The 27,267-nt window shown below is 35.9% G+C and overlaps 7 protein-coding genes and 2 non-coding genes across 9 annotated transcripts; 6 read left to right on the plus strand and 3 right to left on the minus strand.

Moving 5' to 3' along the window:
• Positions 1-362: 362 nt before the first annotated feature.
• On the minus strand, positions 363-434 carry EV154DRAFT_t27. Its single transcript has one exon. It is a non-coding gene; the product is annotated as a tRNA-Asp (tRNA).
• A 6,116-nt stretch (positions 435-6,550) lies between these two features.
• Positions 6,551-6,622, plus strand: EV154DRAFT_t26. Its single transcript has one exon. It is a non-coding gene; the product is annotated as a tRNA-Asp (tRNA).
• Positions 6,623-12,746: 6,124 nt separating this feature from the next.
• On the minus strand, positions 12,747-13,980 carry EV154DRAFT_499136 (triose-phosphate transporter family-domain-containing protein). The gene is made up of 3 exons (XM_051600441.1): positions 13,714-13,980; positions 13,157-13,658; positions 12,747-13,101 (listed from the first exon to the last, which is right to left on the minus strand). The coding sequence occupies exons 1-3, from the start codon at positions 13,957-13,959 to the stop codon at positions 12,950-12,952; spliced, it is 900 nt and encodes a 299-aa protein (XP_051460703.1). The 5' UTR covers positions 13,960-13,980; the 3' UTR covers positions 12,747-12,949.
• Positions 13,981-14,049: 69 nt separating this feature from the next.
• Positions 14,050-15,968, plus strand: EV154DRAFT_98059 (uncharacterized protein). Its single transcript, XM_051607875.1, has 6 exons — positions 14,050-14,276; positions 14,331-14,497; positions 14,569-14,667; positions 14,722-14,904; positions 14,974-15,042; positions 15,102-15,968. Exons 1-6 carry the CDS (start codon positions 14,231-14,233, stop codon positions 15,816-15,818), a joined length of 1,281 nt encoding a protein of 426 aa, XP_051460704.1. The 5' UTR covers positions 14,050-14,230; the 3' UTR covers positions 15,819-15,968.
• Positions 15,969-17,129: 1,161 nt separating this feature from the next.
• EV154DRAFT_415316 (major facilitator superfamily domain-containing protein) lies at positions 17,130-18,622 on the plus strand (the record flags this gene model as incomplete). Its single annotated transcript, XM_051595655.1, has 7 exons — positions 17,130-17,348; positions 17,405-17,490; positions 17,533-17,661; positions 17,725-17,936; positions 18,008-18,101; positions 18,159-18,319; positions 18,378-18,622. Coding segments are annotated over 7 exons (1,146 nt in total), but the record flags the coding sequence as incomplete, so codon positions are not given.
• A 48-nt stretch (positions 18,623-18,670) lies between these two features.
• Positions 18,671-19,812, plus strand: EV154DRAFT_499144 (uncharacterized protein). Its single transcript, XM_051600442.1, has 5 exons — positions 18,671-18,832; positions 18,885-18,967; positions 19,025-19,110; positions 19,168-19,239; positions 19,291-19,812. The coding sequence occupies exons 1-5, from the start codon at positions 18,695-18,697 to the stop codon at positions 19,377-19,379; spliced, it is 468 nt and encodes a 155-aa protein (XP_051460706.1). The 5' UTR covers positions 18,671-18,694; the 3' UTR covers positions 19,380-19,812.
• Positions 18,947-19,812, minus strand: EV154DRAFT_499145 (uncharacterized protein). The gene has a single exon (XM_051600443.1). It carries the CDS (start codon positions 19,786-19,788, stop codon positions 19,387-19,389), a length of 402 nt encoding a protein of 133 aa, XP_051460707.1. The 5' UTR covers positions 19,789-19,812; the 3' UTR covers positions 18,947-19,386.
• Positions 19,813-22,367: 2,555 nt separating this feature from the next.
• Positions 22,368-23,496, plus strand: EV154DRAFT_459694 (uncharacterized protein). Its single transcript, XM_051597494.1, has 2 exons — positions 22,368-22,456; positions 22,539-23,496. The coding sequence occupies exon 2, from the start codon at positions 22,541-22,543 to the stop codon at positions 23,123-23,125; it is 585 nt and encodes a 194-aa protein (XP_051460708.1). The 5' UTR covers positions 22,368-22,456; positions 22,539-22,540; the 3' UTR covers positions 23,126-23,496.
• Positions 23,497-25,723: 2,227 nt separating this feature from the next.
• EV154DRAFT_549237 (thioredoxin-like protein) lies at positions 25,724-26,578 on the plus strand. Its single transcript, XM_051604858.1, has 6 exons — positions 25,724-25,814; positions 25,876-26,011; positions 26,077-26,152; positions 26,209-26,277; positions 26,350-26,377; positions 26,435-26,578. Exons 1-6 carry the CDS (start codon positions 25,740-25,742, stop codon positions 26,528-26,530), a joined length of 480 nt encoding a protein of 159 aa, XP_051460709.1. The 5' UTR covers positions 25,724-25,739; the 3' UTR covers positions 26,531-26,578.
• The last annotated feature ends 689 nt before the right edge of the window (positions 26,579-27,267 follow it).

Below are 27,267 nucleotides of genomic sequence, written 5' to 3' on the forward strand. Positions count from 1 at the left end.
GCAAAAAGGTGTTCATTTTAATAAAAAGAAAGATCTAATTTTGCGCTAACATTTAATATTTTTTTGGGCTAATTTTTTCTATTTTTTTGAGCCTAAGCATTTTTATTTATGGGTCAAATTTTGATTTGTCAATGAACCTATTTTTTTTCGGACTTTGAAGCAATTTTTTTTCTCTCAATGAGCCTAATTTTTTTCGAAAAGTGCGCCAATAATTTCGGGAAATAGTGTATGAATAGAAGATAAAAGATGCTTTATTATATTTTAGGATTTGTGATTAATTTATATTATTGAAAGTAGTACAAAAGATAGTACGACAAAATCAGTCTGACACATCAAACTCAAAATTTGAAACTGCAAAAAAACTCTCCGACTGGGAATTGAACCCAGGTCTCCCGCGTGACAGGCGGGGATACTCACCACTATACTATCGAAGAGGAGCTATGGTTTGTAAGTTTCAATATAGTTCTAATGCAACTCTCAGTGGTTAATTAGAAGGGGAAATAGGTAAATAAGTATTTAATACTAAAATAGAAGATAATGGTTTATTGTTCTAATGTTAAGGGATATATATACTAAATGTAAAGATATAGGTGGTGTGATAAATATAATAATAAGGTATGGTGATGGTAATAATAGTAATAATAGTAATGATGATGAGTAATATAAACAGGTTGTTGATGTGAAATAGGTGAACCCGAAGTGGCGTTATGTATATACATTTAAGTGGTGTTATTCGGTTTGGGCCTTTTCCTATTCATGTGATTATTCTTGACTGGTACAAATCTCCTTTTCTGGTTCTTGGTCTTCTTAAGCCTAAGTTCGATTTCTAGAGGCATGTCTACGTCAAGGTCCGGACTTCGGGTCGGACTAACCCGGCTAGTCACGTGCTTTTCTGAGGCATCAGATTCATCGACATTTACAGGCTTGACATTACCCCCTTTCAAGCTTTGTGTTCGTCCCTGAACACTTTCGAGAGCAGAATCGGTGTCAACAACAATAGGGTCAAAGTCAGACAGAGGATCAGAGTCAATATCAATGGGGTCATGGTCAGGCAGAGGATCAGAATCAATATCAATGGGGTCAGAAGAAGCAGTAAGTGGAGAGTGGGCCAAAGAACCAGGTAAAAGAGAAGTATCAGCTAAAAGATCAGAGGATATAGGCATAACATCAGCGGCGGGAAAAAAATCAATAGGGTCATCCATGTGAATTGGAGAGCTATGACTTGAATTGGGCATAGAAACCGGAGGAACAATTATTTGCTTTGGAAGCGTAACAAAATCAGTAGATTTTACAAGTTGTGGAGACGACGAGGGTTCGATATTCGAACTAGTATCAATTAGTGTATCATTTTCCTGAATAGGGTCAATAAAATCAGTAGAATCTTTTAAATTTGATATAGCAGAATTAGGATCAAGTGGTTTGTCTTTCATAAAGTCGTTAAACTCTCGTCGAGTTTCGGTCGGATTATACCAAGGTTCAGTAGGACGTTCACCATGGGCAGGTCGTAATCGATCAACATGAACAAGAGATTTAAGAGGTTCGCCAGCTAGTGTTTGTAGCTTGTATGTGCCATAATCAGGGAAAGACTCAACTACAATAAAGGGACCTTTGAATCGGGGCTCCAAACCATATCGGCCTTCGTGAGTTAATAGGACCATGTCACCAGGTTCAAAAGATAATTTTTTAATCGCAGAGTCCCACCTTTGTTTATCTTTTTCACCCATAGCTTTTAAACGAAATTCAGCGGCTGCACGATGTTGACCAAGATCAGCTAATTCACGAGACGTAAAGTCGGCAACAGTTCGAGGATCAGCAAAAGTGGTTTTGTCAATGTAAGGTTGTAGTACATCACCTGGTAAACGTGGTTCACGACCATAAGTAAGATAAAACGGGCTGAAACCGGTGGTTGAATGAACACGAATGCGACAAGCCCAGAGAGCAGCTTGGACGAAGTCATCCCACCTATGAAGGGCACCGTTAGTATACTTACGAAGCATCTGTTTTATTACGCCATTAAAACGTTCAGCCTTAGCATTGCTACGCGGGTGATAAGCAGAGGTCAACTTAAATTTGGCACCAACACGTTTGACATACTCTTGGACCAGGGCAGAAGTGAAATTTGCACCACGATCGGTCACAATCTCTGACATGGCTCCGAAGTTCATTACAATCTCTTCGTAAATAAAGTCAGCAACGGCTTCCTTAGACGCTACAGGCATAGCACGAGCAACACACCAATTAGTAGCATAATCGACACCAACCAATAGCCAACGATTTCCTTTAGTAGTGGTAGGGAGGTCTAAAAAATCTAGGTGCCATCGGTCAAAAGCAGTGGGTACCTTTAATGGGTGCATTTCGTCTTGGTGAGCGCGAGGCTTGCGACTGTTGATTTGGCAGGAGGGACAAACACTAATCCACTGTTGGACGTCAGACTTCATAGTAGGCCACCAAAAACGAGGAGTCAAAAATTTGATCATAGACTTGAAACCAGCATGCCCGAAAGTGTCGTGATAATCAGAAACGGTGTCAGCACGTTCAGCAAAAGGTAAAAATGCAACAAGTTTAGTGACGTTGTTGGTAGGATCAATAACAACTTTTCTAAAAACTCGATTAGCAGTAATGTGAAACTTTTCGGCTTCTTTATCAAGCAAGGCTTTCAGTTCATCAGTTTTTACCTTTGCACGACTACTGGGTATCAATAGAAGGGGCCAGTCATATCGAATAGTAGTAGGAAACTTATCCCAAACGGCATAGAGGTAATCAGGTTCCATAGGGGCAGGAGAAAGGGTATCATTGAAGGGCATTCGAGACAAAATATCGGGTATAGTGTTTTCTTTTCCCGGTTTATAAACTATTTTTGGTGAGTATAACTCTAATTCGTTTATCCATCTTACCAAACGACTAGGTGGTTTATCTTTGGATCGGAAGTATTCAAGGGGAAGGTGATCAGAAAACACTGTATAACCAGCAGGGCAACCATCAACATAACAACGCCAGACACGTAATGCATGCAATATAGACATCAATTCACGTTCTTGGGCAGGTAGTTTAGCTTCAGAGTCAGCGTATTTTTTTGATTCAAAACAAATTGGATGCCATGGACGGGAAGGATCATCACCAGGTTGTAAGAGAACAGCACCACATCCACGGTCAGAGGCATCAACTTCAATATGGAAAGGCTTGGTCATATCCACGACATGAAGAACAGTATTGGAAGCAAGCAATTCTTTCAACCTATCAAAACTTTTTTGACATGCATCAGTCCAAACTATGGGTCGTGTTTTTATACCTGTGCCACGTGTCAAATCGGTCAAAGGAGCGGCAATTGAAGCAAAATTTTTGATAAAGCGTTTATAAAATTGTGCAAAACCAATAAACTGTCTTACTTCTTGTACATTAGTCATTCGAGGCCAGTTTTGTAGTATTTTCACTTTGTCAGGACTGGGAGAGATACCGTGTCGAGAAATTCTATAACCAACGAACGTTAATTCACTTTTACCAAACTCACACTTTTTAAGATTAGCAATGAGCTTTTCTTTTTTCAAGATGTTCAAGATCTGTCGAACATGTTTTTTGTGATCCTCGTAATTCTTGCTGTAAATTAAAATGTCGTCGAGATAAACCAAAACAGTCTTGTCAATATGTTCAGCTAGAATGGAAGACATGAGGGACTGGAATACAGGAGGAGCATTTGATAACCCAAAAGGAAGTACAAGCCAAGAGAATTGACCATAACGAGTGTTAAACGCAGTCTTGGGAACGTCGGATGGAGCAATACGAATTTGGTGATAGCCAGACTTAAGATCGAGAGAAGTGAAATAACGAGCACCGCCAAGTCTTTCAAGACATTCGTCAATTCGAGGTAGACTAGAGCTATTTCTTGTTGTTAATTTGTTGACAGCACGATAATCAATACACATTCGCAAAGCGCCGGGTTTATCGGATCCAGGATCAGGCTTCTTTCGTACAAATAAGACACTAGCACCCCAAGGAGAAGCACTAGGCTTAATTAATCCCAACTGCAAAAGTTCTTTTAACTGCTTTTGTAGTTCATCCAGTTCTAGAGGACTCATTTTATAGGGAGGTCTAGAAACAGGGTTAGCATTACCAGTGTCAATTAAATGGTGTATACCTCTATCCGGTGGCAAGCCAGGCAGTTCATCTCTAAACACAGAAGTAAATTCCTTAACCAGTTGGTCCCAGTAAGTATCGTCTTGATTATGTGTAGTGGTAGTAGTAGCGGTATGTAATTCCATATGTGTATCTACAGGTTGGATGAATAAGAGAAAACCATCACCACCTTTCTTGATGAAACGATCAGCTTGTTTGTGAGAGATCAAATAGTTTAACTTGGGTGTTTCAAGCAATTTGGAGGATTGAGGAAGAGGTTCAAGTCGAACACGGCCATTGTTCAGATACCAACTATCAGTAAGCCAGTCAGGGGTAGGACGAACTTGCTTTAACCATGAACGACCTAAAATAAGATCAAATTTCGTTGCAAATACATACGCAGTAATTTCGTTTAGATACCCGTTCAAATTAATCAGCATAGCAACCTTGTATTTAATTTTCGATATAGTGCCACCAGCAGTTTCGACTTGACGATCATGAACCAAAGTGAATCGATGTTTGGGTAACATTTTGACAACATGTGGAGATACATAATTATCGCTGGCACCGGAGTCAATTAAAGTAGCGAGTTGTTGGCCATTATGAGTAGCAGGATAGAGAGGGAGAGAAGTAGCAATAGCATTGAGTTCTTCAATGTGGTGAAAATCATCAGTGAATACATTAGAATAAACAATAGGGATCGTTTCTACAACAATGTTTTTACAAGAGGGTGTGTTAGCAACAGTGTTGGGATGAGAAGAAGTGTTTGAGTAGTAGATGCTATGTGGTATAAGTGTAGGGAATTGTTTATCAAAAGATGAAGAGGCAGTGGTATAAGAGTCAAAATCGATAAGGTTTTTATTATTATCAGGAATATTTTCAGTATTATAATTATCTGATTGGTAATGTAGTTGAACTTCCTGTCCATCAACTACATTGACTGAAAATCCTTCCTGCTTGAGTGCTGATCATCAAGTTTGCGAATGTCGGTGAGTCTTGTTTGGCAGTTACGTTTGATATGACCGGGTTTTTGACAATAATAACAATTGACTGAGCTACGAGAGGAGTTGTTGTTTCCATTTCGGTAACCACTGCTACCATGACGAGAATAAGAGTTGTTTTGACGATAAGATCCATAATTAGATCGGTTGTATGATCTGTTGTTGCTGCGGCTATTGAATCTACTATCGATTGCATCAAGATCCATTGGGTCATCTACAATTTGACGTCTACTGGGTACAGGGTTAGTAGGCGTGTTAACATAATTACCATGCTCTTGTTGAGCACTGTCATACGACAATGCAGCATGAATAGCATCTTTGATCGTATCAGCTTCGTATTGTCTGATGTGGGCACGCATACGTGAATTCGACAATCCACGAATAAACTTGTCACAGGCTTCATCGTCAGTGATCTTAGGTAATGCCAGCTTGATGTCCATAATTCGTTGATGTAGGTAACTAAATCACCTGTTTGTTGTAGACATGCTAATCGGTCACGAGCCATACGATTTGCATTATCAGGGCGAAAGAATTCAATAATCAATCTCTTCAATTCCAACCACGTAGTAGGAGCATCCTCTCCTAATTCAATCGTGCGAAACCAGGCATCAGCGCGATCTCGCATCAAGGTCGACTGCAAACAAATAACTTCTTTCTTGAGTCCAGTTAAGAAGGCAACATAACGTTCCACAGATCGAACCCAACTGTCGATTACCAAAGCATCTCTTGTACCATCGTACGTAGTAGGTTCCTTGATTTTGGCATTTTGTTATCAGCCAAAAGAGTGGTAAAATGCTTGATTAGTTCAGCGTATTCATGTTGGTTACTACCACCAGTACCAGGAGTGAAAGAGCCAGCAGTAAATTCCGTAGTCATTGTTCAAAATAAAAATAAAAAATAGTGTAAAAAAAGGTTTCTAGTAATCGAATCTGGTGCTACCAAATGTAAGTTTCAATATAGTTCTAATTCAACTCTCAGTGGTTAATTAGAAGGGGAAATAGGTAAATAAGTATTTAATACTAAAATAGAAGATAATGGTTTATTGTTCTAATGTTAAGGGATATATATACTAAATGTAAAGATATAGGTGATGTGATAAATATAATAATAAGGTATGGTGATGGTAATAATAGTAATAATAGTAATGATGATGAGTAATATAAACAGGTTGTTGATGTGAAATAGGTGAACCCGAAGTGGCGTTATGTATATACATTTAAGTGGTGTTATTCGGTTTGGGCCTTTTCCTATTCATGTGATTATTCTTGACTGGTACAAATCTCCTTTTCTGGTTCTTGGTCTTCTTAAGCCTAAGTTCGATTTCTAGAGGCATGTCTACGTCAAGGTCCGGACTTCGGGTCGGACTAACCCGGCTAGTCACGTGATTCTCTGAGGCATCAGATCCATCGACATTTACAGGCTTGACAAAACATATCCAATCTTCGATAGTATAGTGGTGAGTATCCCCGCCTGTCACGCGGGAGACCTGGGTTCAATTCCCAGTCGGAGAGTTTTTTTTGTCGGATTTGGCTGTTTGTGGTGTTCCTAGCGTTCGGACCCGCCTTTATTTTGTCGTGAGGCTAATGTAAAATATGAAACAAGTCTGCAACTGCTTCAAGTTTTATTTTCTATATTGTCAGATATAATTTTATACGAAGTTCTGTACAACTTCAATTTAGATATAACCACTTCACAAATATATAATTCAACGAAGATCATCTTTCATTGACTATACTTAACTTTACATAAGCACATCTATTAAAAACCTTCTGACAATATGCTGATACAATCCGGATAGGGATTGTGGTGTTTTATTGGTAGAGGTTTTGAGTTAGATAGAGCAAGAATATAAATAATGATTTATATTTCAGTTCTTAAGTGAGCACCACGTTGTTTTATATAAATACTTGATAAATATATACGGTTGTGGTATTTGACAAAATATGACAATGGAAAAGTAATGAGATAAAAGTATATTTTTATTAGAGGTAAAAATAGACTGAAAGAACTCTGCTGCTATGAAATAATTGATTTTTTTTATATTGCACAACTCTCCTGAGTTTTGATGATGAGTCAACCTGTCTGGTTTTGGATTAGATCTATACTTTGTTTCCCGCCTTGGATTAAATGGATACTACTCGTTAGAATTGTTTCCAGTTAACGTTGTCCCATATCAGTGGATTGGGAGCATGAGTATTCTAACAAATCTTTAGTATTACGAGACACTTATTTATCAGATCATGCAACGGTTACTGTAAAAGATGCATACTTGTTTGTCAAGTGTAATTGGCAATAGAACATAATAGTTGATCATGTCGTATTTCCTCCAATAAATATCGTATAGAATGACCTTCAATGTGGTTAAATTATAATATTCGAGTGGTACTCTCATATTACCAGTATAATCTTGTTACAGATTATATATTGGGAATTATATTATTATTGGTTGTTTTTGATTCTCATTAATCTGTTACTGAAGTGTCAGCTAATGAGAATTTTTCACTTAATAATTTGGGCCAATCAATATAAGAAAGTATTGATTGACTTAAGACCATGTAATTCTAATTGCCATGTTTCAGAAGATAGAAACAAGCCACTGCCTATTCCTTACCAGATTCAATCTCCCAGATGTTTGATATAAAAAGCGTCCTCCCTTTTGCGATGACTTTCTCTCCATAACTTTAATAAAGGATTAATAGAGACTCATTTCTTATTACTTCTTTTTTTATTCTGCTTTATCTATTTTTTAATATCTCAAACATCACAGATCATTTATTCATTATCTTTGTAATGAATAAATTACGATCCCAAATATAAAATGTCTTATCGATATTTGTATATTTGGTTGTAGAAGATAAATATCCATTAATTCATACACTATTTCTTTATACTCTTTATCAGCAGTATAATTATATCAATATATAAGCAAATGAACCATTTATATTAATAGCTGTTCTATTCTCTCTCTGGGTAGCTAATCCATTGAGAGAACTATTAATATTAAGTGTCGTATTTGACGCCTAATTCCACGAATATAATTACTCCTATCTTGTCACTCAATTATAATACATATAACCTATGTATTATAAGTACCATATTGCGAATACATTCCTATTGGTACGACACAGTACCAGCTCCCTCATATGTCAAACTGAGATCAGATTTCATAATCGTTCCTGGATTGGTCGAGTAGCTGCCGAATCTTCTAGTTTCTCATAAATTTATTTTAGTAATCCAATCAAGGACCCTGTCATTGAATGGATAAACTATAATGCTCTAGAAGTGCCGGATGTGGGTCAACTAGCTCCTTGTATATAACAATAAGCTATGTTTCATATGTAACTGATTTCTAAATCTAATTCTACCATTTCCCAGTTTGCGGGTAAACAGTCAATTCGATCTACGCAGTGTTACACCACCTTTTTCTTCTTCTGTTGGTCCTTTAGACTTCAGATCCCTATATTTTTTTGACTGCTTTTTGGTCCTTTTCTTATAAAAGGACCATAAAATTATTTAATAAAATCTTTAGTTTGTTCTTTACTATAATCTGATTTAGTCTTATTCACATAAGCCTGGTTTCATTATAAATATATATAACTACTATAATTGTACGAAAGCCCTTCTTATAAATCAGCACTGAATAGTCTTAACAGTTGTATTTTACTATACTCCTTCGAAGACACAGATAACTGATTCGTCGTAGCATTTCCCTTTTATATCTTTATATTTTATTTTATCTTAGTTGACAACTTATAGTCTGGTGCTCACTTTTTAAGAACTTTTATCTTAATCTCTATTCTTTTTCTTTATTTCACGTTACCGCTTTTACACTTAAACAAGCCAGTAACAGCAGGAAAAATCTTGAAGTAATAATTGAATATAAAAAGGACCTCTATTTTTATCATGACAAACTCTCCAACTTATAATAAAGGATTATAGAGTCTCATTTCTTTACTTGCTTTATTTTCCCAATTACTTTTCCCTTTTTATTTCCCAATTATCACATTAAGTTTCTCTTTCTTATAATTCTTGATTGATCAGAGAAGTTTCTCTTCTTGATCGGTGATATCGTAACTCAGTGGTATAGCATTCTGTATCCAACTGTCATTCGTATATCGTATTTAGGCCAATCATGCAATCTTTTATATAGAAGTATGTACTCGAAGTAGGAGAAGTTGTATAGCAGTATACAAGCGTATGCTGATATGCAACATCAAAGGTTGTTTTAATTTCATAGTTTATTTATTTAAACGATTTGCTTAATTATTCTTAAGTGAATCGTACCTAAATACGACATATACCACTGAGTTACGATATCACCGATCGGGAATAGAAGCTTCTTTGATCAATTCAAGAATTATAAGAAAGAGAAACTTACTATTAATAGTTCTCTCAATGGGTTAGCTACCCATAGAGAAAATAGAACAGCTATTACTATAAATGGTTCATTTACTTATATATTGATAAACACAACTTATACGACTGTAAGTGTATAAGAAAAGTAGCGCATGTAAGATTTGGATGCCTATTTTCTACAACTAAATATGCAAACATCGATAAGATGTTTTATAGTTAGGATCATATATTTAACCATGTCTTGGATATAAATAATCAACAGAATGGATAAATGATCGCTATCAGATATAACTACATGTTCTACCGCAGCCAATTAAATATAAAATCTCATGCTTCTTTTAACAAGTTATTGTAACACGATATCTTACTGGTATTCCGTATTTTAAACAGAACAATCAGAGTGTCCCAGATCGGTTGATCCAGGGCGATGGTACTTGAAATCAATTCTAACGAGTAGAATTCATTTAATGTGAGGCGGGAAGCTGAGTATAGATTTATCGGGTCTATTAGGGACAGCCAAGGTGCGCGTATTCGTAATGTTGGGATTAGGATACTTTAATAGACATCAAGAGGTCAATATAACTTAACAACTTAAAATATATACACATTTATCACAACCAACATAGTTTAAACCGGTATATGTACTTTAAAGCTAACTTTCAGCTTCTCGTTTGGACTTTACCTTAAGATTTCTGCGTAAGATTAAGATCAAACGAGCTCAAAGGGGAAAGAGTAATGATAGAATTGTCAAAATAAGTATAAATCGTTTAATATACATTTATTCGTAATTTTTACATTGTTTTTGATTGTATATTCTTGCTCCCAGGTCTACAGAACATCCAAATCACAAATCTTACGTTGCGACTACTTGCACTTTCGCTGTCCCTAAGGAAGAATTGGCTGTCTGTCCCTAAGAAAAGCGTAGATTTATTACAAGACCCGAAAGGTTGACTTAACACAACTATCAGGGGAAGTTGTTGAGTATAAAAAGGATCAATTATTTCATCGCAGCAGAGTTCTTTTAGTCTATTTCTATCTGGAATAAAGATATACTTTTATCTCATTACTTTTCAATTATATCAACTGTGTCAATTACCATACCTTTTGTGGCAATTCAACAGTAGGCTCCAAAATTGCAAATAAAAAAGTAACTGGGTTAAAGGAAAACCAGCCGAGGATTTCATAATATCTCTTGGGAGACCCGTCAAATATGCATCATTAATAGAACTGTTGTTCCATGGACCTTGTCTTCTAATTTGTTCCTGACCAACACCAGCCAAATCAGCCATTTTTGCACCTGACCCTCTTCCAATGTGCGTTACTTTGGTGGTCTTGATGACAGCAACGGTGTTACACCACCTTTTTCTTCTTCTGTTAGTCTTTTAGACTTCAGATCCCTATATTTGTCTGACTGCTTTTCCGACCTTTTCTTATAAAAGGACCCCAAAAGTTCATAATAGAATAATTAGTTTGTTCTTTACTTTAATCTGAATAAGTCTTAATACTTTAAGTCTTTGTGATTTTGTATTTATTATAATTGCTTGTAATTTCCTTCTGTAAAATCAGCATTGTAGCTATTCCATTACGTATTTAACTATACTCCTTCGAATACCACTCTTATCTGATTTCGTCGTATAAATTGCCCTCTTATATAAATATAATTTATCTTTTTCAGTTGACAACTATATAGTCTGGTGCTCACTTTTTAAGAACTTTTATCTTAAACCTCTATTTTTATTTTCTTCTATTACTTTTACTGAAACTTGCCAGTAACAACGGCCACAATTGCCTTCTGTATTTCATTGTAATAAGAGCTGTATTTCTATTCGGTGGCGGGGTTGCTGTCTGTCTGGACATTAGCACCAAACCATTCACCTAACTTTGCGAAGGACAAAAGTGGCTCACCTTTGTTATGTAATCTTTGGAACATGTAGATGCTAAGCATCATAATTAGATAAAGCTCTACAAACTTATTGCGTATGCAACCTGAGAGCTCAGTTTTGCCATTCTTGTTTGTTTTTCCGTTGTGCATTACCATAATAAGAGCAGAGTGTTTCGCAGGACCTTCATTTTGGAGATGAACCATCTGTATTTATCAGCAACTTCGGCAGCGCTAGCATTTTTACCACGAAGCAAGTAATGCGATAAGAAAAGCGCCAGACAATTACGCAAATCCTCAGATGGTCTCAACTCAAAATAGTAATCCAAGAACTTGACTAGTTCTTCTATGGTACTAAACCCGTCGCTATGTGTATTGGAAGCCCGGTCGACGTTCTGCTCTCTTTTCTTTTTGTTCTCCATACATTTATGAGCTTGCAAAAAATCGGTTAAGAAGGGACGGGGTTTTTAATGGAGTTTGCACTAAGCTTTACTTGCTCTCGGTACAGTGAAATAATAGCTGATAGGTATTTCTCAATGGTCGTATATTTTAAACTTTCTGGTTCTTTACCCTTACGTCTGGTCTTGGTTTTGCGTGAAACAGCTTGTGGTATAATAAAATTTATGAGTTTTTTTCTTTCCTTTTTTTTTTACAGATTAGTTCTATCAATCTTAACGCTTACATTTTTCACCATATCTAGTGAAGAATTGGATAATGACACTGCATAAATAAATCATCGTTCTTGCAATTATAAATTATTTTGAGTTATTAAGCCTTTATTAAAAAAGTTTTGTTTATTCATTGTACTTTGTATTTGATCCTCTGTTCAAACATTTTAATTGTGCTTCATAATAAGCTTGATGATAATCTTTTTAATTATTATTAACATTTGGTACTCTGTCTATTATAAACCTCTCTTATTTCTGTTATTTACTATCATTTCTGCAACAAAGCATTTATAATCGAGGCAGGACTTTGTTAAGAGTTCCTTGAGTTACATGAAGCCACATAATCCGAGTTTTGATATTTAAAATCAACGACATTCAAACTTCAGCTTGTATTGGTTCACTTTTAAATGACGCAAAATTGTTAGCCATTGTAGTTTGAGACGCAGTAGAGAAAATCATATTAAACATACGTTTGTCTACTATTCCCTTTACCACAGAAACTCCTATGACATATCATTACTTTCATTCAATTTTATCAGTAAGAGTTGTAGCATGAGCCAGATGAATAAAATATTTTGTTATGATGTTTTTAGAATTTTCAAAGCCATAAAGACCACGCAAGAGAAGATGTTTAAAATATGACAATAATTCTCTCTATGCAGTTCCGCGACCCAATTGATGGTAAACTCCATTTTAAATAAAGTGCTTTAAACTTCTAAAGCAACCAGAATTTTTATTTTTTAATCTATTTGTATCGGTGCGATTCTATGGATGTTTATTTTTTACTCGACGTGTGTCTTGACAGATGTGTATTTATAGTAGTTGTAGCCTATGATACCAATGATCGATACCACCAAACTACATAAAGGGTCAAAAAACAGCTCTTTTTCATGGTAACCCCCACGCTCTTTCCGTTTTTTTCCCTTTCTATTTGCTTACCCCATATACGTTTTAAGTGTAAGTTCATCTCCATATATTAAAACCGATAGGCTGATCACGACGATTTCTTTACTGATACCAGCAACACTCAGGGTGACGGTACTTGTCCCTTTAATTAAATACAGCTCAGCAATGGTCATGATGAAGGCTATAAGCGGTAAGTGACACAAGAAAGGAGGTACATATATACACACATATTTTACCTAGAACACCACCAAAGGACATGATCAACACGGACATGAGCGATTTTTGTAATGAATCAAAGTAATAAATGGAGGAGGGCTGTTGATGGAATGGTTTTTCAATGATCAAACTTAACATTAGCATGGTGATGAACATGATGGGACTCAGGTGATACATGGTAGCGAGAGGACTATTCTCCTTGATGTTGCCCTTACTCGATTTCATTAAATATTGAGTCATGTTCCATCTTAAACCAGACGCAACAGCCGCGGTCAAGACGAGGATAAAGCCCTTAGTATCGAATTTGGGTTCACCGTCAATGGTTAACCAGACACCAAATACGATACATGAAATGACCGCGATCAGGTTTATCCGTGGTTTTTCGAAACCAAACATGAAGGAAAAGATTAAAACCCAAACAGGTGTACTGGATTTGATCATGGTATAAAATGAAAGTGTTATCAAAACAAGCGAGGCATTTGCACAGCATATTTCTACAGCCGCTGCAATCCCGCAAGGCACCTATTTAATTAAAAGGTGAGATGGTTTTATGTGATATCAAACAGGAGGTACATACCAACTTGACAAAATATTCCATATTTGAATATCGTTGTACCTTTTGGTTACTGTATTTTATGAATACTCTTGTAATAAGAGTATGAATGCCTGAATGAACTGCACTCATGAGCAAAGGTAGGTTAAAATTGTAATGGTCTTTTCCCATTAGAGTCTTGTTATACACTGATAAGGCAGTTGAGAAGAAATACCAGGTTAATATATACAAGGCGTTATATCTCCATTCTGACTTGAATACGGATTTCATGTGAAGATAAGGAAAGAAAAAGAGAATAGTTGGTATTCATGTTTATCGTTCGACTTTTTGGAGTTTCTTTTTTTTTTTTTTTTTTTTTTTTTTTTTTTTGACAGTCTAGATTTTGAATGCTTACATTGGGGGGAGGTCACCAGAACACATTAAGTGCACCTAACCTTTTGATTGGATCATTGCCGTGGACTTGCTTAAATCACTTTTTTTATTTATTTATTTTTGTTAAGCCTCCTTCTTTCACTCCATATACTTTTTTCCTTTTTGAACTATGGGAACTTTTTGGTGGGGACAGAGTGCACTGGACGAATTAATTGGTAAACAGAAAATAAAAAAAAAACCGACCTTGGGCTAACAAAGGGCGAGTATAGAAAAGGCTACTTCGGAGTTACTGCCAGCTGGGCAAGTTGATCTAGCGCTTCATCTCGAGATTAGTGATCAAATAAGAAGTAAAAAGGTGAATGCTAAAGATGCCATCAAGTCACTTAAGCAACGCCTTGGACATAAGAATCCAAATGTTATCCTGGCTACGCTGTCTGTAAGTTTTCTTTTTTTTTTTGTCGTGGAAACACAAATGCCAAGAATTTTTACTAATCTTAAAAAAAAAAGCTGGTGGATACCTGCATGAAAAATAGCGGAAGTAGTTTTGTAAAAGAAGTCGCGACCAGGGAGTTTATGGAAGAAATCACGCATTTGATTAAAGTACCCGTAAGTGATTGACGTGGTATATTTCTCCATGTATACTACTAACATGGTTGATAGACTGGATGCAATCAAGATGTGAAGCAAAAAGTACTTTATCTCATCCAAGTGTGGGGAATAGCATCTAAAGGGAATACTTCATTGAGTTATATATCAGGAACATATAGCTTACTGCGTGCTGAAGGATATACATTTCCACCTATCACAGAGCGAATTGATTCTATTTTATTAGAGACTGCTATCGTAAGTGATGATATTAACTGCCGAACAATCAAAAGCCAAATTTTTTAATTCTTTTTAATAAAAAATTAGGCCCCTGAATGGACTGATTCAGATAATTGTGAGCGTTGCCGAATTCCCTTTACAATAACCAATAGAAAGGTATGAATATCATGTATCGTCATTTATCCCTCTCCGTATTTACCTCCCTCTTTTTCTAGCATCATTGCAGACAATGTGGTGCCACATTTTGTCAACAATGCTCATCTAAAAATATCCCTTTGCCACATTTGGGAATCAATGATATTGTACGTGTATGCGACGGATGCTACATTAAAGTGAAACTATCCAAAGTTGCTGATAAGGATGCAATCCCAAATTTGCTGGGTACAACAGCCTCCATCTCCTCTTCATTGACGCCGACATATACTCCTTCGATTAAAAACCGAACTGCTGTTGCTGCTGAAACCATCACGACAACAACTGCGAATCAGGTAACCGATGATCAGTTCGAAGACGACTTAAAAAAGGCTATCGAAATGTCTCTTAAGGAATCCGAAAAGCCGTTGTATTATAAGAAGGAAGAGGTTGTCGTGAAAAAGACGGCGGAAGAAGAAGAGGAAGAAGAGAATTTGGCAAAAGCTATTGCTGCTTCTTTGCAAGATTTACAAGTCTCACACAAATCTTTGGAATACAATAGCGATGCATTGTCTTCGCTTGATATGGAGAATATTCAATTATTTTCAATGCTCATGCAACGTATTCATTTGAATGGGGGCGATGTTTCTGGAGATAGAGATATCAACAAGCTTTACGTTCAGATTGGTTCACTTCAACCAAAATTGGTAAAGACTCTGGACGAGACTAGTCAAAAACATGGTATAAACACGAATTTGATTATCGACAAATATAAAAACACAAAACTTACCTTGTTGTAAAAATAGACGTTTTCGTGGCTTTGCACAACAAATTGAATAACGCCGTTAAAGCATACGATAGGTTGTTAGAAGAACGATTGTCCAAGTCTGCACAACGCCCTTATTACTCCAACCCTCCTCCTCAACACCATTCTGATCCTCAGAACTATAACCATCACTCTCCTGTAAACCCTTCATCTACAAATACACCATATCAGCAACCATACGGACAGCATACGTACAATGTTGCACTTGCTACGCCGACTCAACAACAGCAATATCCACAACAACAACAACAACAGCAACCACAGCAAGTGTATATGGCTACTCCACCTGCACCATATGCTGCTGTATCAGCTGGACCAAGTATTCAGCAAAGATCGTATACCGCGCCACCATCACAACCCTACGTTGCTACACCACCGTTATCTCAGCAACCTGCTTACACTGCCCAGCATCAACAACAACCTTATGTGCCACCAACTGGCCAAGTTTACCCTTCGACATCACAAGAGTATCTAGGTACTTTACCTCCTTCACAAGCAGAATACCAGCAATATAATTATCCAACAGTTCCAACAACAACACCCCAATCTAGTTATTACGGTAGTCAATCTTATTACACTCCACCACAGGGCCAGACCACGCAGAAGCAGCCCGTGGAGGAAGCACCTCTTATTGAACTTTAATAAAGTTGGTTATTAAAAGTTTTTTTTTATGTCGGCAATGAAGACGGCTTGGTATATAAGTAAGGGTAGGTGGGTGGGGGTGAGGCTTTATATTTGACGGCATTATATCTCGTCTGAATACGTTTTGGTTGATATTGCAATGAAAATAATCGATTTTTTTAAGAACGAAACGTTGTAAAATGGCATGATTAGAAAAAGGGACGTAGAATCGTTCTCTTTTTTTTTTTACACTTGTTCCCCTTTTTCTTTTTCTTTTACGTATAAAATGAATAGTGATACTCGTAAAAGTTCATCGATTACGTTGCATGGAAACCATTCACAATGCAAGTATATAATTTGACAGATTGGGATGTAAAAGCTAACCAGTATTTTTTCTGGTATAGACGACAAGGAAGAAAATATCAATGATGCGTATGCAGAAACTTTACATGATGAGACGGGCAGCTTACAGCCTTGGTTTGTGGTACTTGCCACATTTCTTGTACTGGTAGTTGGATTAGGAGCAGGCACAGGGTGGTAAGAAAAAATAAGTAATCTTTTGTTGACTTGGAAAAAAATTAAAATGTTTTTTTTGTTAATTTTAGGGGTAACCAATGAAGCAGATATGTAGTATTAAGGTCCATTTATTCAAAATTATTACATAGGTGTACTTCAAAATTACTTTGAACAACATGACGAGTTTAAAGGCACTTCAAATCTATCTTTTCAATTGACATTTGTAGCAACAATTTGCAATATCTTGATCAATTTACTAGCTCCCTTGGGCCAATTATTGTTGGCTTTGATGGAAGCAAGAACCGTCTTGTTTTTGTCCATTTCTTTTTGTTCTGCGGGTCTTTTACTTGCGAGCTTCAGCACACAGGTAACAAATAGAACATTGCATCATATGTTTTGGAACTGATATAAAAGAGATTATAGGTTTGGCATCTATACTTGACACATGGTGTGATTTATGGTATAGGCTCTTCCATTATGTTTTATGCAAGTAACAGTCCCATTCTTTTGTTGAATTGTATTTCCTAAAATTGTTTACAGATTGCACTTAGTGTTGTTCCCTTGTGGTTTGTCAAGCACCGAGGTATTGCATTGGGTATTATATCAAGTGGTATAAGTATTGGGGGGCTTGTGATGCCATTGATTATGGAGCCGCTGAATACCAGGCTAGGAGCAGGATGGTATTTTACCCTTTCAATTTCCCAAAAAAAAAAAAAGAAAAAAGGCTTACAAATTTTGATCAGGTGTTATAGAATATTAAGTTTGATCTGTTTTGCCGTGGGATTACTAGCATGTTGTATATTTAAGAACAAGGAGGTCGAAGAAAAGCAAGAGAAACCTAATGTTCGTGATATGTTTGACTTTAGCATTGCGAAAGATGGCAAGTTTTTGCTATGGTGTGCAGCTGATATTTTATTAGAGGCAGCTTATAATGTTCCCTATTATTTCCTACCATGTAAATGACTGGTTCTCGTTTTTTTATAAAAAAAAAAACCAATGATTGTATGACTGATTACTCAATTGTAGCATATGCCACTCATCTCGGATTAAGCTCTTCACAGGGTGCGGTTATTTTGTCTGCTGGATCAGGCATGAATGCATTCGGAAGAATCGTATCAGGGTAAATAATCAGAATTGGGAAAAAAAAGTTTAATTTGCTCATGCTTTTTTTTTTTAGATTTCTCGCTGATTATGTAGGTCATGTCAATATTATCATCATCTACTCGATTATTTCTGGGTTGGCTAACCTAGTGATCTGGAGTTATGCAAACACGTTTGGAACCTTGATGGCATTTTCTATTATCTTTGGGTTTTTTGGAGGAGCGTTCATCACACTAAGTAAATAAGGGATTCACATATGTATAGATCTAGCATTTCAACTAATTTTTTTTGTTAGCCCCAACCATCACGTTATTGACAACAGGATTAGAAAAGTTTGAGTCTGGTCTTTCGGTATTTCTTGTGCTGACGGTAATTTCCATGTTTGGGCCCAACTTGGCAGGAGCGATTGAAGGAGTTTCGGGAGAATCACATCCGTTTGATAGCTACAAATATTTCACAGGAGCTTGTTATTTAGCTGGTGCAGTGCTGCTACTTATATTTAAGTTTACTTTAAATAGAAACCCATTTATAAAAATTTAACTCTCAAATGCGGCCAACTTTTTTTTTTTTTTTTTTGGGGGGCGAAGATGTAAATGCATGTGATAGGTAAAAATGTTACCCCGAGCGCGTTTAAACTTTAAACTTGTCCCTCCTTACATTTTTTTCAACATTTTAATGTCTGGCACAAGTAATTATTCAGCTTTCGAGGCCTTTGATCAGTACGATTTCGATAAAGATGTACAATTTCAAGTAAAGTGTAACATTTTGTTGTTTTGTTTTACAATGTATTTACTGTAACTAGTCTGGCATTGCTTCACTTTTAAACAATAAACAAGCCAATGAGGCCGAATTACTCGAGAAGGCAAAATTGTTTTATTATACAAAGTAAATAACAAAAAAAAAAAAGACGTATTGCAGAATAGTGAACATGTTTGAAAATAGGTGTGTTCAAGGTTTTGACGTAGAAGCATACACAAGCTGGAAATCAGAGAAACAGGAACCAGTCGTTGAGCAAGCTACTAAAGAAGGTAATATATTTATATTTGCTAGGGAGATTAAGGTATTGATTGTTCATGTACATAAAGAAACGGACAAACCCCCCAGATTTACGTTTCAAGAGCTTGTGGATATGATCGAAAAGGGGATTGAGATCCCAGGTAAAGAAAATAGATGTGCAAAAAATATATGATATTGACTTTATTAAGCAGGTATTAAACAAATTCCCAATGTTTTGAATGAAGGTACGCCAAGCGAGGCAAAGATGACAGCCCGTCCAAAGCCATGGGAAAGAAAATAAAAAAAGGTTATATTCCCATTTGATGATGATAAGATTCTGGGTCAGGAGTGCCGGGAACAGAAACAGAGTACTTTGATTTGACTTGAGCTTTATATGGTAATTTTGAGAGAGATAGTGAAGAAGGAGCTAATTTTCTTCGCTTCAATAAGACGTCATTGGTTTGTGGTTGTTTGTTACGATGGCAAAGAAAAATGCGGATGCGAGACATAAAGGTGGATAGTAACCAGTTGGTGGATTCAAGTGTGAGTCCGGATACCATCTCAATGGTTAATAGTGTAAGTCGGAGAAAAATAAATGAGGATGTCAGTGTGCTGGTGATCACTGCTAATATTGCCAAAAAGAGCACTACTGTTAATATGATTGGTGTTAATAACAGGCAGCAGACTGTTGATAAAATTAATGGTATCATTTGAGTAATTAAAAGAAGAAAAAAGGAGAAAAAAAAAAAGAGAGAAAGAGAGAGAGAGAGAGATTTAACTCTATTTATACACTGTACAGTAGTATCACATGAAAAAAACCTATCAAAATCTAATTCCCCGCCTCACGGGTTCTTCACAGTTTGTCCCTTTCATACGTCATGGCTTTTCATATGATCATCCTAGACAAATGTTTACTTTGTATATTTTCACTAGTGATTGGTTAGCTTCTCTAATGTCTTTTCCTATGCCCTGAAAATCTCAAAATAATGATCGACAATTCAGACTGTTTTTTTTTCTATCCCCAACAGTTGCTCCATAACAAAAAAATAATGGCGGAACAATATTATTTAAGCTGAAATTGAGTATTATTTCTATTTTGACCAACCCAACATATAAATTTAAATGACCAGAGCCTTGTTTTTCATTTTGATAGAGACTCTTTTTATTCTTAATCCAAAATATTCGATCCAAGCAATTAAAAAAAAATACCTTGGTCTATTTATTATTGCCTAGATTGCTATGGAGCAGCATTTAGAGATGTATCTAAGCAGAACCTATTGTCGTAATGTCCAACCTGTGATACATATACATATATTTGTGTGCGCATTTAAAAGTCCTCAAAAGGATATTTGAACATAAATAACAATGTCACCTAATTATAAATAGCTGGGGAATTACAGTCTTGCTGTACATCCTACTAAATCATGCTGTTTACATGCAAATAAAGATGTATAATCTTGGCTTTTTATTTATAGTTTCATGGTTATACCTTACTGAGAAACATTGACAGTTCTTGTTCATTTACTTGAAGATACATGTAAAAAAAAAAAGATTACCTAAATGCATATACAGACATCGTCTATTTTTCGGTTTTTTTTAATTGTACTAAAATCATAGCACCAAAACTATATATGGCAGAGTTCAGTCGAAAAGAAAATCAAAATATATCAAAACGCTTTGGATATGTTCATCTTTACTATAATTGACAAAATAATCTAGGTACGTTTTATAGATATGCTTCATCAATCAAAAAAAGAAAAGAAAAAAAGAGAGAATGAAAAATTGTAATCGATAATAGAGATGGTGTAGTGATGAACTATTCTGGCGTAAGCATTGTTACCGACACAAAACGTTCAATGACATGGGTTTGCACCTATGAAAGCCCAAAGTCAGGTCGCTGTTCTCTCTAAGCAGCCCATTTGTTACCTCTTATAAGTCTGCAAGCACGTTGTTTTAGAATTTAATAATTTGTAACACCCACATATAAGTTCGTTATAAGTAAGTGAGGAACCAAGTTTTACTAATAAAGAAAGCCCTATTTTTTCAATTACCTCCTGATCTTGACGGGTACCTGATTCACATAAATACCGTATAGATCATGGTCATGTAAAGGACCAGTGACACTATGAGCAAGAAAGGATGAAGAGTACCATTGTCAACTTTAGGAGGAGGATGATTAGTGTGGTACAAGAGGCATAAATCAAACAAATGACTTGTCTACGTCAACAATGTTTCACTGACGGGCAAAAAGAAAGGCCAAATTTAGACAAAACGTCAGGGAGTTACTACAAGAAGCCGAGAATGATTCTAGTTGTTGGTTATTTCTGTGATAGACTACATGAAATTTAAATCTTGTTCATGTATAAAATCAACCCTTTTTTATATCAGCAGTATAATTCTGTAATTAATATTACGATGAAAAAGAAGGGGAGAAGTAGTAGTAGTATATGGTTACGGAGCCAATAACAGAAGATGCATCATGTTGCTTTAATGTATGTTTCCTCGCTTGTGATGTCGATAATGTATACCTGGGGTTGATCACGCCTCCTTAATTTTACAGGTAAATTATGCGTATTTACGCATATAAAAAGAGTCACTGGCGCAACCAAAACAAAAAACAAAGTTTGCTCCATCTCCCCTTCTCTTTTATTCTGTCTCCTTTGGCGCGTGGGGAATGTGTTCAATTCTCCGTTGTAAAAATGAGAAACGTTCAGTTTAGTTTGTTGTAAAAGAACAAGATGGATTAAATAAAAAAGAGAGAGAGAGATGCAATGCACATAACCCTACTTGCATATACAAAAAGTATTTATAAAATAAAATGATCAAAAACGAAATAAAATCACCAAATATGGGTTTGTCAAAATTGGACATATCAAGTAATAATAAAGGGGTTAAAGAGAGGGCGCCCTTCTTGAAATTTTGGCGGCATACATAACACTACTATAAAAAGGATTTATATCCCCCCCCCCCTTTTTACATGTGCGTATAATATCTTCTGCTTATTATTCTCCCCTCGTATACAGCTGCATCTCTCCCTGCCCTTTTCTCCTTCTTTTTCCGTTGCTGATTGGAGACGCTAGTGATGAAAAAAACACAAATTGAGGAAAACTATCGAGCACAAGAGAAATCAACATTCAATCAAAATGTGTGAGAGAAGACTACCATTACAAAAGAAAAATAATAATAATAATGCACACTGTATTAGCAAACCCCCTTAAAAACATGAAATTCCTTTAAATAGACCCTAAATTTTATCACAAATGCTTTTTTTTTTTATCAAAATCAAAATATTGATGACAACTCCTTTTCGCTGTTGATTATCATTTAATAACGTGTATTTTCTCTAATTGTATTTTTCTCTTTATAATAATCTATTTGGTAAATATTATTCTTGTAAAAGCCACAAATATACACATAATTAATTGTTTTCAAAAAAAAAAAAAAAAAAAAAAAAATATAGCCATGGATCTTAAATATCTTTTATGCGAGCCTATCTCAAAATTTGCAGTCAAAGCAGAACAAAGAAATGTAGATTGGCATGCCAATAACAATGCAACCACGATCTATCCAACTACCAAAGGACAGGATTGGATCATGAACAGTCCCAAAAGTATGTGTAGCAGTGTTAGTACCTGTAGCAGTACTAGTACTAATAGTGGAGATGAATACAGCAATCATCCGACAAAATCATCCGTAACCAGAAGAAGGACCGAAAGTGATGTCAGCCTTACCAGACACCATATGTTTATCTATAGTCATCCAAACCGTAGACCACGCTCTGAATCTGCAGGAAATAATAATAATGTGCAGACGAGAACGCCCTGGACGCCCTTCGAAGATCATTTGCTTCAACAAGGTTACGATCAAGGTCTTTCTTGGGCCATGATCTCCTCAACCTATCTTCCTCACCGATCAAGAGGCTGTTGCTGGGGTCGCTTTAAGACGTTACAGAATAAGAATATGGTCGATCCAACTCACTCTCATATGCGTCATTTCAGAAGACCTTGGAAGGCCATTGATTTCAATAACAAGAAACTTTCTCTCTAACAACAACACTTCATACTCCGACACATCAACCTACAAAACCAACAAAAAAAAGCAAGAAAACCAAAAAAAAAAAAAAAAAATAAGCAAGGGACAAGACCCCCTTCACATAAACCAACAATTCAAGTACTTTCCTTTCTCGCGTTAACACCTATTTTTATGATATGAACCTATGAATCCCTATGTCCAATACTTGTAGCTATAATTTTTATGCCCTACTTTCTTTTTCTTTACTTATTATTATTTTTCAGCCAGGTAGCTGATTCCCCCTTTCATTTCTATTTATTCTTCATTATTATCCCCCACCCCTCTCAACCCAAAAAAAGACAAATTGTCAAGGCCTTTAATAAACTTTTTTATTTCTTTTTTTATACAATTCTTACATCCAATTATACTTGAGCTTTGTCATGCAGATACAGATTTAATAACACACTGCCATTACGGCTCCCCCAATTGGCACATTTAATAATTCCCAATTGACACATTTAATTCAATTTTCAATGAGCGCATACGCCTTTCAGTGACTTGACTGTTAAAATTGAGGACGTTCCCTAATACTGACGGCGTTAAAAAACGCGAACACTGCTAGATGGACTCCCTTTATTTGTAGCTAATTTTAGAAAAAGCAGAGTCAACCCCCACCCACCCAAAACTGTATGTAATTAAAGCTACAGTGGTCCGAATCATTTGAAAAGCCCTAGCCACAAAGAGTTTCAAATTTATGCACAAGTTGTATTTGGTTTAAAATGCGACTTTTTTACAAATCTGACTTAGTCTATACACATGGACCTGTTAAAAAAAAGAGCCTAAGACTAGATTAATGTCACTTGTTTTACTTTTATGTATAATGCAACTTGTATCTTTTGACAGGAAATGAAACACAAGTGCGGAATACAATAAAACTGTCTAAAAGGCAAATTTCTGAGAGGCCACTAACAAAGCACTATAATAAGCCAATATCTTCTGTCTTTCTTTTTTTGAATCATTCTTGCTTTTTAAAGTCATATTCACATACAATATATAGGCATGTCGAGTCGAAATTAGGAAACACCTATAATAAATAGACGAGGTCCTTCTGGTGAACCCTCTCGTTTTCAATCACGAAAAATTGTAACACTAATTATGCTGACTCTTAATTATTCGCATAAGTAAATATATAAAATAATGGGCAATGTTTCAGTACAATCAGTAAAGTCATTAAGATGAAGGCATGCTTATTAAGGAACCACAGAGCTTGAACTCAGGCGGGCGTACATTTAAATTATACCGTACAGCAGCATGATAAACAGACTCGACTCTAACAGCTCATGAATGCAGGCTCTATCGAGTACATGCTTCAATTCATCAGTACTCGGAAAAGTTTTACATGATTTGAAGCACAATTGTTATTTACTATGATGGAATTATTCCTCGTATTTTTAGTATTATATATCATTGAGTTTCACATTAAAAATATGATTCGCTTTGCTTTTGATCATCTTTTATTTTAAATTGCGCATAATGTTGTAGTTGTAAGCTTGTATCACCAAACTATCTCTGCTGACAATTTTAAAATCGTCTAATTATTGAATAGTTGCAATAACTAATTAAGCTAAGATTTCACCAAGAGGGCGCTATTCCATATGTTCTTTCGTTACAGAACAGTAATAAATGTCCCTTGTCAAAATAAATTTGCCTTAGATTCTTCACCGTGATCATAATGGCTTTCTAATTTGATCGGATGGAAGAGATAATTAGAAATAAACAGACAAATTTAGTTACACATACATCACTCTCCAGTGTTCATGGTTCCGACGAATTTTTTTCTGCGATTTAGCAATGTATACCAATAATGTGGTCATTCTGACGCGAAAAAAAAAGAAGCCACGCATGTGCATAATATAAATCGGCAATATTATCACTGGTGCTGCTACTGTAGTCGTTGATTATTAATCACAGCTGAAGCCGCTATTACTCCTATAATTAGTGCTATGAAATCGGCAGAGGAATTTATTTAAACCGATGATTTTTCTGCGCCATTTTCTCGCGGTTAATCTCCCTTTATGTTTGAGGGTATATATCAACTTCTTATCATAAAGATGTCCTTGTATTATTATTTTACAACGCTGTCATTCAAAACCTGCATGCTAGAGCCTATTTGTAACGGCGATCTTGTGGCTTCCAGTGCTTATTGACTTGAATTTTCTATTTATCTTAATTGGAAGGCCAAGCAGTCTCTTATAACTTGTCAAATTAGATATATTCTTCAAATTGTAATAATCATCTCATCAAGTAATATATAAACTTCATGGCGTCATCTGTGGTGGTAAGTACTTGACCATGCATTATGAACAACTGAAGTTTATTGCTTCTGTCAAAGTAAAAAAATAAACGCGGAAAATGTAATGCACCGATTGGATGCGCTCATTAAATTGTGTTGATGCGCCAATTGGAACTAACAAATAAGACAATTGGTAAGCACTGCATTGGCTTGACCGAAAAGTAAATTTCAAGTTACGTGTATCATTTGATGCCCGAACAGAACACAAAAGAAAACTTTTTTTTCCGGGTATAAAAGAGACTTGAACAATGCATCTAATTTTTTCTTTTTTTTAATTACAACTCAAACAAAAAAAAAATGACTACTTTATACGATTTCACTGTCAAAGATATTAACAACAAGGAATGGGATCTTTCTGAACTCAAGGGAAAGGTATAGAAGGGTTTATTGTTGGAATATGAGGATCTGTTTGTATTAAAATTATATTTCGCAGGTTGTTTTGTTTGTTAACGTTGCCTCCAAGTGTGGTTTCACCAAGCAATACGCTGGTTTAGAAGAGCTTTACAAGAAATATCTTGATAAGGGTCTCGTCATTATCGGTGCCCCTTGTAACCAATTTGGAAGCCAAGGTAAAACCATTTATTTCTTTGCCAGAAAGTCAGACTGACATTTTTTTTTCTGAAAAAAAAAATAGAACCTGGTAATGAGGAAGAAATTCAAAACTTCTGTACTTTGACCTGGAGTGTTACTTTCCCTTTGACTGCCAAGCTGTAAGTGGACTATGCTTATAACAAATAGATACAAGCTTATTTATACGCGTATATAGTGATGTCAATGGCGATAACGAAGCACCAGTTTATAAGTGGTTAAAGGAATCTCAACCTGGTATTCTCGGGTAAATAACAATATTAAGTGCATCCGGGATATGATATTCACAAAGATCTTTTTTTCTTTTTAATATATCTAGTTTAAAGCGTGTTAAGTGGAACTTCGAGGTAAAACATCACATGAATCTACTATGGCGTCATGACTAATCTTCTCTTTAAAAATAGAAATTCTTGATCGATCGTGAAGGAAAGGTCAACAAGCGATATGCCTCTACCACCGAGCCTAAGTCTATTGCTGCTGACATTGAAAAGCTTTTATAATCGAATAAAATTTGTAATACCAATGCTCGCAATTTGCGTGTTTTAAAATATTGCTTGTCTTTTTGTAAGAAAAAGGAATCAACATCGAACCCTTGCTTACTTCACTACCCACATTTACTCTCACAACATTTTTTACCCTTAAGGAGCTTCATCTTATATAAAAGTTTAAGCGGCCATATCATTGTAACTTTTTTTCATACTTCACAGGATGATCGATTTAATTTTCCATACGGGTTTATAAGGACACCTAATTCCTCTTAGGGACTAATAGGGTGTGCGTAGTCGTTCTATACGGGTATATCAATGGTCTCAATATCAACTTGCGGGAGATTTTAAACCTCTTGGAACCCAAACAGCGTGCAAACAATGACTTTATTTTACTTGACCCAAAGGAAAAAATTGCGCCAGTGCTTTGGTCTCCTCTGATTCACTGTCCTCTTGCTGCCCTTCCTTGTAGTGTGTTGGATAGACAGTTTAAATTTGCTTCACTCATATGTTTACCGCAGAACATATTTCGTCTCCTACGATCCCGTTAACACAAGTAATGGTATAATTAATGGCGCTGGCTGAGCTTGGCTTAATAATATATCGGACACCCCCGCTTTTTTTCAAAGATCATATCAACGAAAGCAGACGCACTAACTAGGTTATACTCGCTGCATCCGACGAGCAATTCTTTTTTTACAGAATTACCAACTCAGTTCGTTTTGCGACCAAAGTTGGTAACAATAACAAAA

Source organism: Mucor mucedo, assembly GCF_025094135.1.
Source record: "Mucor mucedo strain NRRL 3635 chromosome Unknown EV154scaffold_18, whole genome shotgun sequence".
Lineage (NCBI taxonomy): Eukaryota > Fungi > Mucoromycota > Mucoromycetes > Mucorales > Mucoraceae > Mucor > Mucor mucedo.

What these genes read in the sequence shown, in the direction of transcription:
- EV154DRAFT_499136 (XM_051600441.1), bottom strand. Translation starts at nt 13,959, where the DNA reads ATGAAATCCGTATTCAAGTCAGAATGGAGATATAACGCCTTGTATATA. An exon ending in TGGAATATTTTGTCAAGTTG is followed by an intron (nt 13,659 to 13,713) that starts GTATGTACCTCC and finishes TTAATTAAATAG; the next exon opens with GTGCCTTGCGGGATTGCAGC. An exon ending in GTCCTTTGGTGGTGTTCTAG is followed by an intron (nt 13,102 to 13,156) that starts GTAAAATATGTG and finishes TACCGCTTATAG; the next exon opens with CCTTCATCATGACCATTGCT.
- EV154DRAFT_98059 (XM_051607875.1), top strand. Translation starts at nt 14,231, where the DNA reads ATGGGAACTTTTTGGTGGGGACAGAGTGCACTGGACGAATTAATTG. An exon ending in TGCACTGGACGAATTAATTG is followed by an intron (nt 14,277 to 14,330) that starts GTAAACAGAAAA and finishes GGGCGAGTATAG; the next exon opens with AAAAGGCTACTTCGGAGTTA. An exon ending in CGCATTTGATTAAAGTACCC is followed by an intron (nt 14,668 to 14,721) that starts GTAAGTGATTGA and finishes CATGGTTGATAG; the next exon opens with ACTGGATGCAATCAAGATGT.
- EV154DRAFT_499144 (XM_051600442.1), top strand. Translation starts at nt 18,695, where the DNA reads ATGTTACCCCGAGCGCGTTTAAACTTTAAACTTGTCCCTCCTTACATT. An exon ending in TGAGCAAGCTACTAAAGAAG is followed by an intron (nt 19,111 to 19,167) that starts GTAATATATTTA and finishes ATGTACATAAAG; the next exon opens with AAACGGACAAACCCCCCAGA. An exon ending in AAAGGGGATTGAGATCCCAG is followed by an intron (nt 19,240 to 19,290) that starts GTAAAGAAAATA and finishes TTTATTAAGCAG; the next exon opens with GTATTAAACAAATTCCCAAT.
- EV154DRAFT_499145 (XM_051600443.1), bottom strand. Translation starts at nt 19,788, where the DNA reads ATGATACCATTAATTTTATCAACAGTCTGCTGCCTGTTATTAACACCA.
- EV154DRAFT_459694 (XM_051597494.1), top strand. Translation starts at nt 22,541, where the DNA reads ATGGATCTTAAATATCTTTTATGCGAGCCTATCTCAAAATTTGCAGTC.
- EV154DRAFT_549237 (XM_051604858.1), top strand. Translation starts at nt 25,740, where the DNA reads ATGACTACTTTATACGATTTCACTGTCAAAGATATTAACAACAAGGAA. An exon ending in TTTCTGAACTCAAGGGAAAG is followed by an intron (nt 25,815 to 25,875) that starts GTATAGAAGGGT and finishes TATATTTCGCAG; the next exon opens with GTTGTTTTGTTTGTTAACGT. An exon ending in TCTCAACCTGGTATTCTCGG is followed by an intron (nt 26,278 to 26,349) that starts GTAAATAACAAT and finishes TAATATATCTAG; the next exon opens with TTTAAAGCGTGTTAAGTGGA.